General features: G+C 31.5%; 1 protein-coding gene across 1 annotated transcript; it reads right to left on the minus strand.

Annotated features, from left to right (window-relative positions):
* Window positions 1-13402: 13402 nt before the first annotated feature.
* On the minus strand, window positions 13403-18114 carry LOC149903014 (toll-like receptor Tollo). The gene has a single exon (XM_090109443.1). It carries the CDS (start codon window positions 17948-17950, stop codon window positions 13916-13918), a length of 4035 nt encoding a protein of 1344 aa, XP_089965569.1. The 5' UTR covers window positions 17951-18114; the 3' UTR covers window positions 13403-13915.
* Between the last annotated feature and the right edge of the window lie 43 nt (window positions 18115-18157).

Genomic DNA, 18157 nt, shown 5'->3' on the forward strand with positions numbered 1-18157 from the left:
CACCTACTGTTTGTTTGTGTTAAGGCGCAGTCAAACTTAAAAAAATTGAGAAGAAAATTTTGGGAGGTCCTTGCCACAAGTCGAGACAAGCCAAAGTGTATTTTTATTGTAGTATGATGGTGATGTAGTTATCGTAAATAAAATATGTGTCTTTTATTTAGTTATAGAACTTAACATTGCATTGCGAATAAAATGCAGGTGACGCATGCTGATGAGAACCTAAAAGCTTAATCTTAACCACTTTTTGTCTAGACTGAGTTTGAGTTTGAGTTTGAGTTTGACTGCTCTATTCAGACGAATGAAAGACAAAAATAAAAAATTATTTTTTCTTGCAGGACACTGAAGATCGACGGAGCGGCAAGTGATCGGTGAAGAAGTTGTGTATGCGACTCTCCATAGACCTACCTATAAGGATCACAAGACTTTATTTGCTACCGATGATATTTCCATTAAATATAGATACCTACTGTTTTTTAGTAGAACACAAATTAGTAATTTTTTTTTCTTTTTACAGCAAAGTTATATCTAGTTATGCTTCGCTTATTTTATACGTAAGATTTAGACCTTTGGTATTGAGATTTTACTACGAACAAAATAAAAAATATTTTTACATTTAAAAAAAATCACAGGAGTGTAACTGCATCTTAAGAAGGATAAAATATGTATGTTTATTTATCTTTCAACAATGTATTGTATTTGTATCATATCTAAAAATTGCATTTTGTTGATACATTATCTAACTCTATCTACTCTAACATTGCTTTTATCACGGATAGTGTCTCTCGATAAGCGTAATCGATTTATTTCAGAAGCAAAAGGTGGCAGACGGTTTTGGAAGTTTAAATATAAATCTATACTTATATTAATTAATAATAGTTTGTTTGTTTTATTGATGAAGGAACTACTGAGTACCTACTGGTCCGATTTGAAAAGTTCTTTCGGTGTTAGATAGCCCATTTATCGAGGAATGCTACCTATAGCATTCCTTTTAATAAGTAAGGCCTACCTTATATCATCACGCTTAGATCAACAGGAGCGGAGCACTGTGGGGCACAGCTAGTAAAATATATCAGATGTTTATTCTATCAAATTGAAGCATTTTTATCGACTTTTAATTAATAAACTTATTTTTTATTTAACCGATGAAACACAATAGATTTATCTTCTTTAAGATAAGCTAAAAGCTAACGTGTGCGGTAACGCTTGACACGGAATACGTGTTAAAAAACAACACCAAATTTAAAGATCACATTACAAAAATCCATTAGAGCCATCAATAAAAATAGATCCCTCGCTTTTAGTGCAACTACATCGAATTCAGTCGATCGAGAGAGAAACTATAAACGACTTTTGGATGTAAGGATCGGAATTTACTTTTAAACTATGTATTTATCTCTTATCATTAAGTGTAAGACATGGCTAAGCCCAAAAATGGTTTCTTTTGAGTAGATAGAGTTGATAAAAATACAAAAATTTATTCTATAGGTATATTTAAATACAATAAATTACACTGTATGAATTTGTCTTAATTTTCTATGATCCTCAAGTTTAGTAGGCCACAGCAAAATTAAGCTTTAAGAGTGTAAAAGCTTATACTAATTTATGTAGGTATTAGTCAATCAAGCTTACATAATTAGTAATTACATAACGTAACTTTTATTCTAGTACCTAAAGAAAATGAATTCCTACCAATGCCTGTCGCTACGAACTATAAAGTAATTATTACAAGTTTAATTGTAGACACATTTTAACACAAAAAAACCAAGTGTCAATGACCCCATCGCCCCTTAAATTCACCATGATCAAATTAAATGCTAATCATGTTACGGCCAATCACTGGCCGGCGCTTGCGCACACCCACTGACGCCATCTTGTCGTTGGATTTATTATAATTTATCATCGTTTAAGATTGACGAGATATGGCGGGTTTCTTATTTGTTACAGTAGTCACGTGTTAGTCTTGCTATCACATGAGTAAATAAATGGTAGATGGTAGGTATCTACAGAGATAAAGCTTCTTAATAAAAAAATATTTTTCTAAAAATTTCTTTAGTTCGGTGGGGTTGTTACAAATTAAATTCATTTTATAATTAATACAAGTTGAACAAAAATGAATAATTTGAGGAGTAAAATGGAAAAAAAATATATTATTACAAGTAATAGGTTAAGGTTAACCTACTATAGTGCGTTTCACGAGAGAGTTCCCCTGCCGTTATGTTGGCATACCTGACTGTCAAAAACGTCAAAGAGCTAAGAAGCGTTACAGATTTGTCAAGGTTTTCCGAAATTTATAAATGTTTTAGAGATTGGCATCATGCCGCATACGCTTAGAAGTGGTGAAAGAGAAATGGCTCTGTAACGCTTCTAAGCTCTTTGACGTTTTTGACAGTCAGGTATGCCAACATAACGGCAGGGGAACTCTCTCGTGAAACGCACTATAGGTACATGAGTCATTCTAATAATTTTAAATTGTGGCAATTATATTTTTAAAATTTAATTTAGGTAGATAGAACTTAATCTCAAAATTTACTGATATTAACTTAGCTTACCTATATTAATTTAAAAAGCAATAAACAATTTCAACACTAAGATTTCAGCGTGCGTGGGCTGGAAAGTTACACAAGAAATGTTTCCAATTCCTTGAACAATTTAACAAATCATGACTCAACACAATTTAGTAAACATTCGTAAATTGCTTAAAAATTTTGACAACTAAATGATTTCAAATATGAAGTCATTATAAAAATTGCTACGTTCAAAGCATACCTAGTATAAATAGTGTTCAAAGTAATAACGTAGATTAAGTGAAAAGTATTAGAAGATTCCGAGGCTTCGCTTGTACCTCATTAGGCTGTAATCACCTATCGACTGTTGAACATATCCACAACATGTCAGTATGTTTGTCCACAAGTCACTGTCAACGGTGGAACGGCCACAAATAGATGCCTATAAATTCTCTAATTCGTGGTATTATCGTATGCCTTGGAAGGTCTTGTACTCAATAAGGTGACAAATTTGGGTAGGTATGTACTATGTTATCTATTCGTTTTTAGCCTTATAATTTGTTTTAAAACACCTACAGTTTTTTACAAACAATTCATCATCTTATTAAAAAAAATTGCAGAAAAATACAGAGTTATTTTAATTTATAAATATCATGAAGTGTGAGACTTTCTATCTGTAAAATCCATTTGATTATTTACTTAGCAGCCGCTTTTCTAAAACTACCTACTTTCACAATCAGAGAATTATTGGTATGTACTCACGTTAAAATAAGGTGTATAACCAAACATCAACCAAGTTTAGTTCACAAAAACTACATCCGTTTTTATAATAAACCTCACGAACGTACCTATGAATAATTTACAAATCACTATATTACAAAAAAAAAATCGCTAAATATTGAGCTTCTGCCTAATTATATTACACAGAGTGCCAAATAATTTAGCCCCGAAAAAGACTCGTTTATTTGGACGTTAAAGTTTGTTCCAATTAGTAAAAGTTAGGAGGGCTCAAAGCCTAGTTGACGAAAATTTCTTTCATACGATTTTGTAAAGACTTCCTTACATCAAAAGCATTTTAAATAAATGAATTTATTTAGTGAACGCCATTTACAAATTCAGCAAGTGAAAGGAAAATAATCATTATTTTATTTTACAATGCGTACTTACTCAAGCTTAATTTAGTACGTGTCAATATTATATAAAACGTTAAAAATAAATTTGGAAATATTAATTTAAATTCATGAATAATTTAAATTGATTTCTGATGGGTTTTTGTGCTTTATTGCACATTAGCTTTCCTCCCGCGGCTTCACCCGCTTTGTCTAAAACCTAATAAATTATATAATACTAAAACCTTCCTCTTGAATCACTTTATCAATAAAAAAAGCCGCATAAAAATCCGTTCCGAAGTTTTAAAGATTTAAGTATATATAGAGACAAAAGGACAGAGAAAGCGACTTTGTTTTATACTAACAAATGGATCTACGATATCCGAATTTTTGATGCTAAATAAAATAAATAAATAAAAATACTATGTAGTGAGCAGGGATTACATAATCCTAAGACCTTGAAAAGCCTATTAAACGGAATCCTGGGAAAAATATTACTTTATTAGAAACAATATTCCAAAGCTTACTTATAAGTCTTCAAAAAGAACAAGGAACTGAAGAATATAAAAGAACACAAGCAGTAAATAATTATTAATCTTAAAACATAAAAGTTGACTTTAAAACTCAACCAATTAAACTTTCAGTGACATCCATCACATTTTTGGCATGAGGTAATTAAAATTATTAAACGTTTGCCAATTAAAAAATATATATTTCTTGACAATTATATACCTATTGGAAAAATCTCCTGTCACTTGTCTTTTTGCGAGAGATGAGGTATTTTTAAATTCCATGCTATTCAACCATATTCTGTTATATTCTAAAAACATAATGATTGATGATACAGAGCATATTTCGTAAAATATCCTCGATAATAATTCAATAAGCGTTACGCATTATAATAGGTACTTATTATATCAAGAATATTTTAATTTTAATGCAAACGTAGCAATAACCTGCAAACATCTCCCATTATCATGTAACCACAGCCATTACTTGCGTATGTCGCCAACCTCAAATGTAATTGAAGATCTCCACAGCATTATAGGACCATACAATATAGGGCTACTATTAAAGACTGATTATATCGCAGAATTTATTGAAAAAACTCAAGAATGATATCTTTACTATGCACTTTATTCGATTAGTATTGCATTTAAAATTAAAAATTATATAGTTTATGTAGTAGTTTTATCTTGAATATTAGACAGATTAAATTAGGAAAACTATATACTTACTACAAAGCCATAAGGTGGTCTTACAGTTTCTTTCTTCTGCTTTCTTCTGGTATGCTGTTTTAAATTCTAATTATAATCTCGTAAGTATTAGAATGATAAATGTATTTGTCACCACGTCGATCTTCCCAGGTTCCATGATACACCACATGTGAAGATATCCTTGCACCTGATCTCACACTCACTTTACATTATATTACACTAGCTTACCGCCCGCGGCTTCGCCCGCTTTGTCTAAAACCTAATACATAAATTATGTATATACTAAAACCTTCCTCTTGAATCACTCTATCTACTAAAAAAACCGCATCAAAATCCGTTGCGTAGTTTTAAAGCTTTAAGCATACAAAGGGACATAGGGAAATAGGGACAGAGAAAGCGACTTTGTTTTATACTGTGTAGTGATGATGCAATAAAATTATAAGACAGCTGAAATAGAGCATTTGAATTTGTAGAATATTCCCTGGGTATTGGCTAATTTCTGTAAAAATAAGTCACTCTGAATACATTCCGTCAATATATTAACAATCAAGAAATATTTATTATAGTAATACTATAAAAAACATAAAACTTTATTAAACTGGTTAAATAATCATAGCGATTGATATGAACCAGGAAGCGTATTTTTGTGTCTTGTTGTATGCCATTATAAAATGTATGTTAACAAAGCCAAGAGCATTAAAAATCTCAATTAGGACCAATTACATTCGGCAGTACTCCATACGCCACACACTACGCCGCGACCTATGTAAAATATTTTAATAAGTTCGTTATTTTTGACATTTAAATATGAAAGGTCGTTAACATGAAGTTTGAATAACGTGCTATACCAAGGCGCTAACAACCTCTAACTTTGTGTATACATTTCACGCCCTATATGTTCAATACTTGAAAATTGTGAGACGAAATTTTGTAGTCAACTACAAATATTAACAAAGAGGTAATTAAAATTTTAAAGCATTTTTTATGAGACAAATATGCGACGACGTGGGTTTTTTTTTCGTAATCACTGGCTCATGTGCGTATGTCTCTGCTATCTCCAATGTATGTATGGGTTTAAGATATAGGTATTAGCACCGTTTAATATATGCCCTTATATCACATTTTAAATTATTTTATTGGATGATAAATCGATACTAATTTCAATTATTTTGTTCGTAGATATATTATTATGAAAGTTTTCCCATCGCCGGTACATTCGATCACGTTTTATGATTGCTTAATTAGACTTATAAATACTTTGTTATGTTTCCCAACTCAAAAACACTTAATAACTACAAATTAAAAGTTTTATTACAAATTGATTGATTTCAATATTAATTGGCTCTATTTTATAATAAAGAACAAACTATACATATAATATTTCTTAAGTCAACATTTTAGTTCAATTAAAATTGCTTTACCTGGAATTCTAGGGTACCTCGCAATCTATTTTGAACTTTGCTACCTTTTCCTTAAGGTCAGAACTGACTTGTTATTGTTTCCAAAAATATAGATGATAGGCTTGTTACTACTTTCGAAAACGAGGTCCGATCCCTTCGGGCGGAATTGATAATTTACTCGTTCGAAGGGCTATCATTAAATACGTTTTGTGTATGATGATTGCTGGTTATATCCGTATATTTACAGTGCTCTGAGCACGTCGGCGACTTTGGTAGAAGAACAAACAATATCTTAGGTCGTTAGTAACAAAAATTATCGTCCGTCTCATGGCTATTACGGAGGTTTTTTGTTGGGGCAAGATAATTGTTGCGCGCATCAAAGTTTGAAAAATGAGAAATGCAAACAAATTAAAAACGCGAGATTGTTAAGATTAATTCAATAGACGTTGTTACGGACGTAATTGTTTGCACATTTTTACAAATTGTTTTTCTTGTCAAATATAAATAGTAACCTACCTACGTTGTAGACTAAAAACATTACCGAAGCTAAATTAAATGCAATACAATGATGCAACTGCATCTAGGATATTGTACTTACTTACTTAAATATTGTTGTTTATGTATTAGTTATGTTCTACTAGCTATGTCGCGCTAAGTATTTATTCTGGTAAATAAGCTACATCACTGCCAAAATACCATTAAAATCCGTCCTTTAGTTTTTTGTACGATATGAATAGTTATGTCATGAATCACAAATCATAGTTTAAAGCAGATTTTTTATTATTTAACAAAAAAGCTAACATGTTAATCGACCGTGCAATTTCATGGTTAAGTGGACTTCTACCCACGAATTCTGATTACGAACAATAATAACTGTAATTAAGGAAATAAAATGCAACCCTATTCGTAGAAGCGTCTTGTTCGTTTTACATACAACATGCCTATCATTATTTTACGATTTAAAATTAAGTAAATTTACATTCTGAGCATTAATTATTATAAGTTTTAATAATATTTCATTTAATATGCTTTTAAGAGAATAAATCCATAAAGTAGGTACTGATTTAGGTATACAATATTTCAGATGAAGAAATTATAGTGAAGACTCGGCATTCAGTATTGTGTATGATTGTGTGTCATTATCGGCCAGCTTTTTTAATATTATGATCAAAAGTATCATCTAATTACAACAAATCATCATTCCTTTTTATTATTATACCTACGTGCAACCTATTTTTGCCTGAATTTCAAATCTTACCCTTAAATATTTAATACATATTAATTTAGTAAAAATTTGCAATTGCTCTACATTCTACTGTACTCTACAAATGATTTTGCGATTTGAAATATAACCATAATACACTTTTTTATGCCTTCCTCTATATTATGCCTTATAAAGTTATAAGGTGTACTGTATGTATTTAGTAAGATCCAGTATCTAGTTTCCGATACAATTGTAGCAACCGCGGGTTTCCTGTAACATGAGTAGATTACCAATTTGTGGGTGGATCGATGTAAGGAAGGGAAGCTTTAAATTTTACAAATTTTTATAGGTGATGTTTTTTTCTTTAATAATAATAGCAGACGCTTTAAAGATTTATTGAAAAAATATAGAAAAAAAAAATTGCAATAGTACCAATATAATAATATTTTTAAATTATCTACTTACATCACAATCTTCTTCTCCTTTTTGACTATTTCATTTCTAAATTATAATTAAGAAGAATAACACATCATCTCAATGAATGCCAGCCACATGTTATATTGTTTTTTAATGAAATACAAACTGAACAGAAATTAATTAATTTTTTGTCCTATTTTCAAAATAAAATAAAATGACCTTGAAACATACATTTAGGATATATGTATAATATAATAATTACTTTGCAATAGTCAAAAATGGTACCTACATGTAAAATAAGAAACATGACACGCAAAATTTAACATGCGTCGCATTGTCGAAATTTTAAATCAAATTGCGTATTTTTTGTTACAGCTTACATTCATACAATATGTCACTTATTGTAACGATATAAATTCGCTTTGTTACCGGAAGTTACATTGTTAAAGACAACAAATGTTATCTTTCCTTTGACTACTTCCTTTGATACAGATAAAAAATTGAACGCGATACCCACAACATTGTACCATTTAAATTAGGTAACGCACGTGTTTCTTAAGGCTGTTACATGCGCTAATAACCTTGACCATACTTGACGGATCTCAAACCTCTCCCGCTGCACCTTCTTTTTTCCTCGCATTTTGTATTTAAAAAGATACTAATCAGTGAAACAAAATATCCTCGTCAGGGACTGTTGTGTAACTGATAATTTATTAAACATAAAAATTTCAGAGCTCTAAGTCAGCAGGTTACGAAGTTTATAGAGTATTTGCGGAAAAATCGATGACCACGGCACTTTTTTTTTCTAGAAATCTATTAACTTTGGAAAAAATTCCTCGCGAGCAATTAAAGATCAAAGACCATCCTATTTTATATATTTTTTTCGGTATTGTGCTTTATGTTGTACCAGAGTTTATAGAGGTTGAACATAGTCGAAATTGCCGGGTAGCGCCTTAAAATCTGTGGTAAGCGTTAGCCTTTTTGCAATGAATACAATATTTCTAATAATGCTTATAAAAAAAAACTATCACTGTTATTACTACTTATATTATAGGTAAACTTATCTATATATTGATGGCCTTCATTTATTATAATAACAGGATATCTGATCTATATAATAGTTGTGGTAATAATAATTTGAAGAATATTTTTATTTTGTACATACTTATCGACCTTGTCCTTTAATAATACTAATATCAAACTTAGAAAACATTTATGAAGCTTTGTTTTGCTTCTACATTTCTTTATACTCCTTTTCAATAACGAAAGATAACGATCCAAATAATACCTTATTCGATTATTGAGCACAATCATACCATCAAATTATTCCTCCATCAGCCGGGTCCATTCACAAGATTCGTCAAGAGATTGTGACGCATCCATCACGATACGTCAAAACTAATACGAATGTGGTCCCGTGAGAGTTTTCCAATCCTGATCGTAATTATGCGATCCAGTGCAAACGTCATCCGATTAAAATTGGCAGCCGATAGGGGAATCGATGCAGGTTAGTATATTAAATAGACGGGTGGGTCTACACATTTGCCGCGCGAAGTTTATGGGGACGGTATTTAGCCGAGGAAAATTACATCACACGAAATTAGAATTTTTTTAAAGAATAGAAAAAAATCGCTTATGAAGATTCGAACTCGCGTCTTTCGCTTTGCCTCTCGTGATCCTGTCTGAGCAATCGAATTTCTTCTGCTTTTTTGATTTTATGTGTCTCAGGGACACTCCTCGCCATCTATTGAGATGATTAAACAACCATCTCAACCAATATGAAACAACATTATTATGATTACAATATTGTAACGATGGAACTCGGTCTTTGTTGAAATTGATATTTAGTTTTATAGAATGCTATCAATCTTCTCTTCCTCGGCCGAGCCATACTGACCGAGATTCGCGCAGCAATAGCTTCGCGAGGCTGCTCGCTCTGTGTAGTCCCGCTTATTCCATATTGTATGATACTATCTGTTAATTATTTGTTTGGATATCGTTAGCGGGGTAAGGGTTCAAAGGCGTTTATCTGACATGATATCGATATGATAATGGATTTAATCGGTGTATTGTGAAGGCCATAGACGTCACGTGGAATATTAAAATAAGTAAATGTATGCGTTGGTAGCATTATCCTAAATGTTATCATAATAATATCATATTTCACATAGTGATTTGTTATTATATTTGCTTGCTACTTATAAGAATTATACATAATATATCAATATACGTACCCGTTACGTAGTAACTCGGCTGTCACGCAGGACTTAAACAGGCGACAGACATCTATACTAATACTAGCGGTCCGCCCCGGCTTCGCCCGTGGTACATATGAAAAATAGATGTTGGCCGATTCTCAGACTTACCCGATATGCACAGAAAATTTCATGAGAATCCACCCGTTTCGGAGGAGTATGCAGACTAACATTGTGACACGAGAATTTTATATATAAGAAGATTATAAAGAGGAAAGGTTTGTATGTATGTATGGTTTTCACGCATAAACTACTGGACCAATTTTGATGAAATTTGGCACAGAAAATCTTTAGACCCTGAGAAAGAAAATAGGCTACCTTTTATTGCGAAATATGTACCACGGGCGAAGCCGGGGCGGACCGCTAGTATTATATATTTTCAGTGCTGAAACCGTCTGTCTGCGTCTGGTTGAAAACATTTTTATGTACTTACTTACTTTTTTTTTAATATTAATTTAAGTAAGAAATATTATCATTTTAATATTTACTTTAAAATCACCATGAGTCATATTTATTAACTAGTATAGGGATACAAGTGAAATGTTACAATCCACCACGCCGCGGCCGCCTGCATATGACATCGAACTTTTTGATTGAAGCCTATAAGATAAAATTATGAACAAGGTACAGATACAGTTGAACAATCTTTTTTTGCAAACTTTTATGTTATTCTCAAACTCCGATTTTAGTTGAAGACTAAGGTTGTACTAAGTTTTGATATAACACCACTAAACTGAAATCACATTAGAATTTACTAGGAAATTAATGAACAATGAATGCCAATTGGAATTACTCTAAGTTGAAACTACCAGTAATTAAACACAAGTGTTTCTTAGAAAGTTAACAGTTCAATTTGTGAAACCGTGGGCGTTACGACAAATAGCAAAATTCTCGGTACCATAGACTCCTATTAGCATACTTCAAATAAGAGAAACATGTAATTGAGTCACAAGAACACAAAAAATGTCGCAAACATTTAACACTATGCTAAATGTAAGCCCTATTTTTGATGTTTTATGACAATTTTGAATCACGATCTAAATCTTTTATACTTTTTTTACTTCGTGAATTTTTAAAGAGGCACTTCGACATTTTTGATTTAAATTCGTATTACTCGTCAACTATTTATTTTAGCAAAAAAAAAAAGGAATTGGAAACTTCTATTTGATTTTTAAAGATCTATTCAATGATACCTCTAACTAAATATTATATTATTAGCTTATTGTGCCCTGCAGTTTTACCCACTAATCCGTTCTTATTGGTCTTTGCGTGGTGATAATATATAGCCTTCCTCGATAAATAGACTATCTAACAGTGGAATGATTTTTCAAATCTGACCCGTGGTGCCTGAGATAAGCGCATTCAAAACAAACAAAGTTTTCAACTTTAGAATATCAAAAATTATATAATATCAGTATAGATGTTTCTTTCACTACAAATATATTATTCAATGTATAGAAATGCTTTATCTACTGTTTTATTATATCTATAGATAAAACAACAAGGCTCCCTGTCTTGCACACAACATTTTATCCATACACAATAACTCTTTGTCTTAGTATTGATAAGACAAACAGTAATTTGAAAACAAACCATTGGACTTTGATAGACAATAATGCTATGATTAACTCAATCTAAATATTTACTCGCGGAACAATAGAGATCTAAATAATTGGATATTCAAATAATATTGCTGAAACTAGGGTATAAAATATATAAAACGTAGGTATAGAATTAAATTTACATTATTTATAATATGGTAAATTAATTAATTTTTGTAAATACACGTATATCGACCAAAAACACAATATTATACCACATTTTTTACCAAATTCCAAAAATGTTATCAATGACATTAAATAATCTGTACATTAATGCAATCATTTCTTTTTTTAAATTTGCCATGCAAATATTTTGTCCTTTTGAAGTAAATGTGAATTAATTTAATTCTGATTCTAGCTAGTAACTCTGTGACCTGTAAACGGGAACTCATATAAGTAATAAGTAAGTTCATAAAATAAATCTGCTTAGAACATTCTAAAATTTCTTACTTAAAAGTTTTCTACTATGTCTAGTTTCTAATAAGAATTTTGTCATATTTAAATAACCTTTAGGGACAAGCAGTGTTCTGTAGGTATGATTTTTGCCCTTTATTGAAATTTTGCTCCTTTGAAATCCCAAAAGTATCTGTCTCTATATCTAAATAAATCGGACCATATTATTACCTTTTATTAGAATCTATTTACTATCTTATAAGTATAAGTATGTTATAATAATCATTAATTTTCCAATAGCAATTTAATTTATTATGAATTTCAATTGAAAATTAATTTTAAAAATGACAAAGTAATGTAATGTAGAGCACTGAGCAAACAAATTTATTCTAAACTCAATAATTTATTTCAAACTATTAAAAAAATAAGGCTTGTTTTTACATAAATGGATGTTTTATCTTTATTACTGATTCTATATGTATTTTTGAATCATCAAAATAGACAAAATTATACTTTATTTAATTATAAACATTAACAGCTGTTATAGACCACCTTCATTTTTTCCATTATTTTTTATAGCCAGCATAATATCGTAAAATAGAGCTATTGATATTCAATTTTTTTCTTTTCATAGATCACACAGATAATAAATAAGTGTATGTACCCATTATAATATATTATCTTCAATTTATTTAATTGGAAATAAAGTTCTTCCTTATCATTTTGTTTGTTTATCTTCCTATTTTGTGACCAACAGTTGAATTGACCTACATTGCAGAGAACTGTAGTGAATTGAGTGCATTATTTTTTAATACTTTTGCTGTTATTTAGTACTTTAACCATTCATAATATATTTTTGAACAGTAATTAAAAACTTCAATAACAAAACACATGTACTACACTGCAGAATAATTCTAAAAGAGCATTTATATTAAAGGATAAATTGCTTCTCTATCTATTCATGAGAACAATAAAACACTGAATGAGTATAAAAAACGTCAGTATAATTTTATTATGTTTTCAAGATACCTTTGTACACTTTTATACAAAACAATAATTTCCATTAAGACTAATAATTACAATCCAAAAATTACATTTATTTTCAAATTTATAATTATTATATCTAGTATCACGATTTAGCTTAGTTAAATATTAATAAAGTTAAGCAAACGACCATCAATATAAACAATAACAGCAAACATATCCTCTATATACATTTAAATATGACTTATATCTATTAAGCACATAAAATAATACATTTAATATAACACCAAATAATAATCATATTATACGGAAAGACTGTTCAATTAACAAAAAATAAAGTATAGTAATACATAGTTGTTTTTGTAATAAAATATATTATCTTTTTTTTACTTTTAAATAAGAATATAATATTATATCAATAGTTTCAAATATCAAACAAAGCATATAGATAAAAGCTTATAATTGTCATACATAATATTATGAATCAATTAAAAATATTTATCGTTAATTACTAATACGAGACTTAACCGATTTGGTGTTCTTTTACAGTGTGTATGTGAACATGATCCACAACAATATTAATACATATTTGAATAGTGTTTCTTATCAGACTTAACATTTCCACTTGGATTTTGTACAGTATATTGTTTCTTCACTTACTTCAAAATTGCTCTGCATCCAACATGCATTACGTATGATAAAATTGACAAATGTTTATGGTAGAAGCGGATTATATACATTTGTGTGATTAGTGTGTATGGAGGACAAATATAATAAGTGCATAACAATAGTAGAATAAGTAATAAAATACTTGAAAAGAAGCAATATCGATCAGACATAGTAAGTACGCCCTTTAGCAGAAGCATTGCTGGTAATAGAGCGGGGTATGGTCGGAGAAATATCCTCCACCCTAGAGTAGACATGACCACTGCTAGGGGATTTCCTGAGGTCATAATTAAACCGAGGACACGTCCTGTTGTCGATCGACATGTAACTATTGTTCGAATTGTTCCCTTCCCCGTACATGTTGTCAGATGAAGGCGAGCTTTCATTATGTGAAGACTCGTCCTCGTTTCTCTTAGAGAATTGTAAAGAATTCGTAAAATTCTGCTTTGAGCAACTATCGTTTGAGACAGGCATTGTTGTATACCTCAATGTTGGGGTCTTGCGTAATGACTTCTTAAATACGCTCTTCTCTGATCCTTTTACCGTTATAATAGTGTCCGTCGAATTCAGTAAAGCCACGAACTTGTCCCAAAAACGAGGATCGTTCCACGATATATTTTTAAACTTGTCTAACACGAAACCGAGTTCATCGTTTATTTGATTATTATCCACTATTTTTATGAAAATAATTTTATTTATTTCGCTTCTGTTTAACGACTTTAAATAACTATAAAACATGTTTTTAAAATGAATATCGCACAAATCGTTACAAATGAAATTCGTTGTTAAGACAATGAGGAGACGTTTGGATAATTTTGAGCACTTTGAAAAGCTATCTAATGTTAAAATATTCAGTGTAGCCTCGTTCATTGAAAGCCTTCTCGCTGCCATTTTTCTAAACTCTATTTCGGCCATAATATTATGTTGTACAAAACTAGTATCTTTGGTATTACATATCACATAATATTCGTACATGTGATTCGAGTTACCTTCTAAAATATGCTCGACATTGGGGCACGTTTGTTCTTTAAATAATGGTACACCATACTTGGTGTAGAGCCAATCACTTACGTCGTATCTAAAAGCATAAAAGATGGCACCTATCAAACAAATTAATACAATTATTATAATTATTCCGCAGGCAATCGCAAAATAACTATCGGGTAGAAAAACGGATTTTGAAACAATTTCATCTTTTAAAATAGTTGGGTCGTTTACAGATCCCATATATTCCTTGCAGTGGCTTAGCACGGAAGCAATGGTGATTTTCGTAGGATTCCCTTGACTATCACTGCACAACATTTTTTCAGGATCACCGGGATCCTTACGTAGCCACGAATCCAATTCAGCAATACTTTTGCAATCGCAAGAATATCGATTTCCTTCGATTGAAACGTGAGCAATAGCTTTAGATGAGGACGCTAACAATTTCCAAGGAAAAAAGTTGATAAGTTTATTATCATCGATTTTAAGTACGGAGAGCGAATTTAACGAAGAAAAGGTATTACTAGCCACGTGTTCTATCGCATTATGATCTAAATATAACTCATTTAAATTATTCAAATGTACAAATTCGTCGCCTTTAAGTTCTACTAACTTATTATTTTCCAAATGTAAAACAGTCAAGGAATCGATTCCTTTAAAAGTTTGATTATTAACTTCCTTTAGTTCTGTGTTATTTAGATATAAGACCTGCAACTTCTTTTTACCAATAAATACGTGGTTGCCTAAATTTTGTATATGATTCCCATCTAAATATATTTCTGTCGCATCCATAGGTATTCTATCTGGTACTTGGGTATAGCCCGCGTTGGAACAATCGACGACATTTGCATTCCACGTGATATCATGATAGCATTTACAGTTATTGGGACAAATCATTTCACAATCGCAAGCCACAAAGTCACAACAATGACACAGAGCGAAACAATGACTTTCATATGGACAGAGAAAGTCCGAGGGCGACATATCTATTATCACCTTTTTTTCTTTTGCGCGCGAATGTACCAACGAACAAAAGGCTTTATCAAGATCCAACACACGTGGGTATTGTCGACTGTGACTCAAATAATTGATGCGTTGAATCCATTCCATTGAACAGTCACAAACAAATGGGTTTCCACTTATAAAGAACTCGGGCAAGTCGCTATCATCATCTATTTGATCTAACCTGAAAGCGTTTATGTCAAATTGTATAAGTTTATTATTGTTTAGCGTTACAGTTGACAGCCTTCGTAATTTCGAAAACGAACCTACTTGAATGTGGTTTATGTTATTATCATTCAAATAAAGCTTTTCAACTGTTTTCGGTATGGAGGTAACCGTGATTTGAGTTAAATTATTATAACTTAAATCTAATAATTTTATATTTGTGTTCGAAAACATGTCATTGTTGAAGAAATTATTTATTGAGTTCATATGCAAGTCTAACCACTCTAATGTACTTGGAAAATTTGAAAAATCAAATGACGATATTCGATTAGCAGAAATGTTTAACCATACTAGACTGTTCAATGTGTTAAAAATACCATCAATCTCTGTTATATCATTCCCATCCATGCGTAGTAACTTCAAATTAACGTTTTTGCGAAAGCACCCTTGAGCTACGTATTTAATTTTGTTCGAAGCTAAATTTAACACCTGTAGTTGTGGCAAATGCTCGAAAGTATTTTCATTAAGACTCGTCACTTTATTGTCAACGAGTCGTAAACCGAAAAGTTCATTCAAGCCGTGAAAATTCTCTCGACTCAGATGTGTTATATTATTATTACCGATGTCTAGGGACCTCAAAGAACGTAATTTACGAATCGAAACAGGAATTGATGATAGCATGTTATCGTTCAAGCTCAAATCCTCTATTGTTGTTATGTTATCAAAGGCATTCTCGTCTATGTGCTTAATTTTATTATTATCTAAAAACAACTCGTGCAACACATGCAAATCAGTGAATAAGTGAGTATGGATGTGAAAAAGTTTATTGTGCGATAGTGTTAGAGAATGTAAATTTCGCAACTCTTCAAAAGCATGCTCGTCAATTGTTACAATTTCATTATGTTCCAAATTTAACTTTTGCAAACTATACAAATCTTGAAACGTATAGCGATCTATCTTATTCAATTTATTATAAGAAACATTCAAAATAACCATACGCAGTAAGCCTACAAAAATACCTTTATTTATCCACTGACTAGTTAAATCGTTACGCGATAAATCCAGTATTTGAAGCTGTTCCATACCCGAAAACAATCCGGGTTGCAAAACATTAAGGGTGTTGTTGCTTAAATTAATTTCTTTTAACAGTTTCGTATCTGTGAAAATATCTATCGAAACGCTGCTCAAAAAATTGTTGGATAAATTGAGAACCTCCAAACTTATTAAACCCTTAAACGATTCATTTTCTAAAGAGGATATAGCGTTGTTTTGCAAATATAACTTTGATAAAGATCTTAACTTTGACAAACTATAATCTGGTATTACAATCAAATCGTTGAATGACATATCAAGGGTTTCTAAAACTAAATTACAACTTTTCACACTTAAATTTTGTTCACGTAAAGAGTCTGAAAAGCCTAACGTCTTTATATTCTGCAAGTGATTTTTGGTAAAGTTCAGAGTTTTTAAACTGTACAGAGAGCAAAAAGTATCCGTTTTTGTGCTCCATATATTATTGTCACTTAAATCTAGTTCAATCAACTCACTTAAACCCATAAATGCTTGTTCGTGTAACTCCATAGTCATCGCGGACCATTCACTGTTGTGCGTTGTCACGTGTAGTCGTTTAAGGTCTTTGAAATTTTCAAAGGCTCTCGCGGGGATCTGACGTATTTTACATTTGTCTACTCTAAGATTCCTTAGCTTTCCTAGGTTAGAATTCTTTCCAGATGCCTTATCCGAGTGTGTTGAAAGCGTACTTTCGAAGAAGAGTATTTCACTACACTGAACGTGTAACGATATCACATCATCAAGATACGTTCTGCTGATGTTTTGTAGCAGGTGATCCAAACTACTTATCGTTCGAATCTTGCAAAATAGCACCGCATTTTCCGACGTTTCCGTTTCGGAGCTGCGGTAGGCACACTCGTGTGGCATTTCGGACGCTGAACTCCTTTCGACGACATAGTAATACAACAGCACATACACTATCAAATGATTAAAACTTCGTAGATCAAGTTTTTTCACAATAGTTTGTATTATTGGCATTTTATGATTGTTTGCGACATGCGAGGCATCGAATTCTGCAGTGCCATTTATGATGAGGCGTAATGGTTGATCGCGTCATAAATATTCACACGTTGGAAATAACATCGCGGATCGCGTGGCATAACAGCGTGTAGCGCGGTGGCGATGGGCGACTAACGCGTGTGACGGCTGCCCACCGACTGAGCGGCGCTCCGTAGCTCCGCCCTG

This window comes from Colias eurytheme, chromosome 14 (assembly GCF_061535395.1).
Source record: "Colias eurytheme isolate Ceu_HAF_F1 chromosome 14, ilColEury1 Martin Lab GWU primary, whole genome shotgun sequence".
NCBI classification, from domain to species: domain Eukaryota; kingdom Metazoa; phylum Arthropoda; class Insecta; order Lepidoptera; family Pieridae; genus Colias; species Colias eurytheme.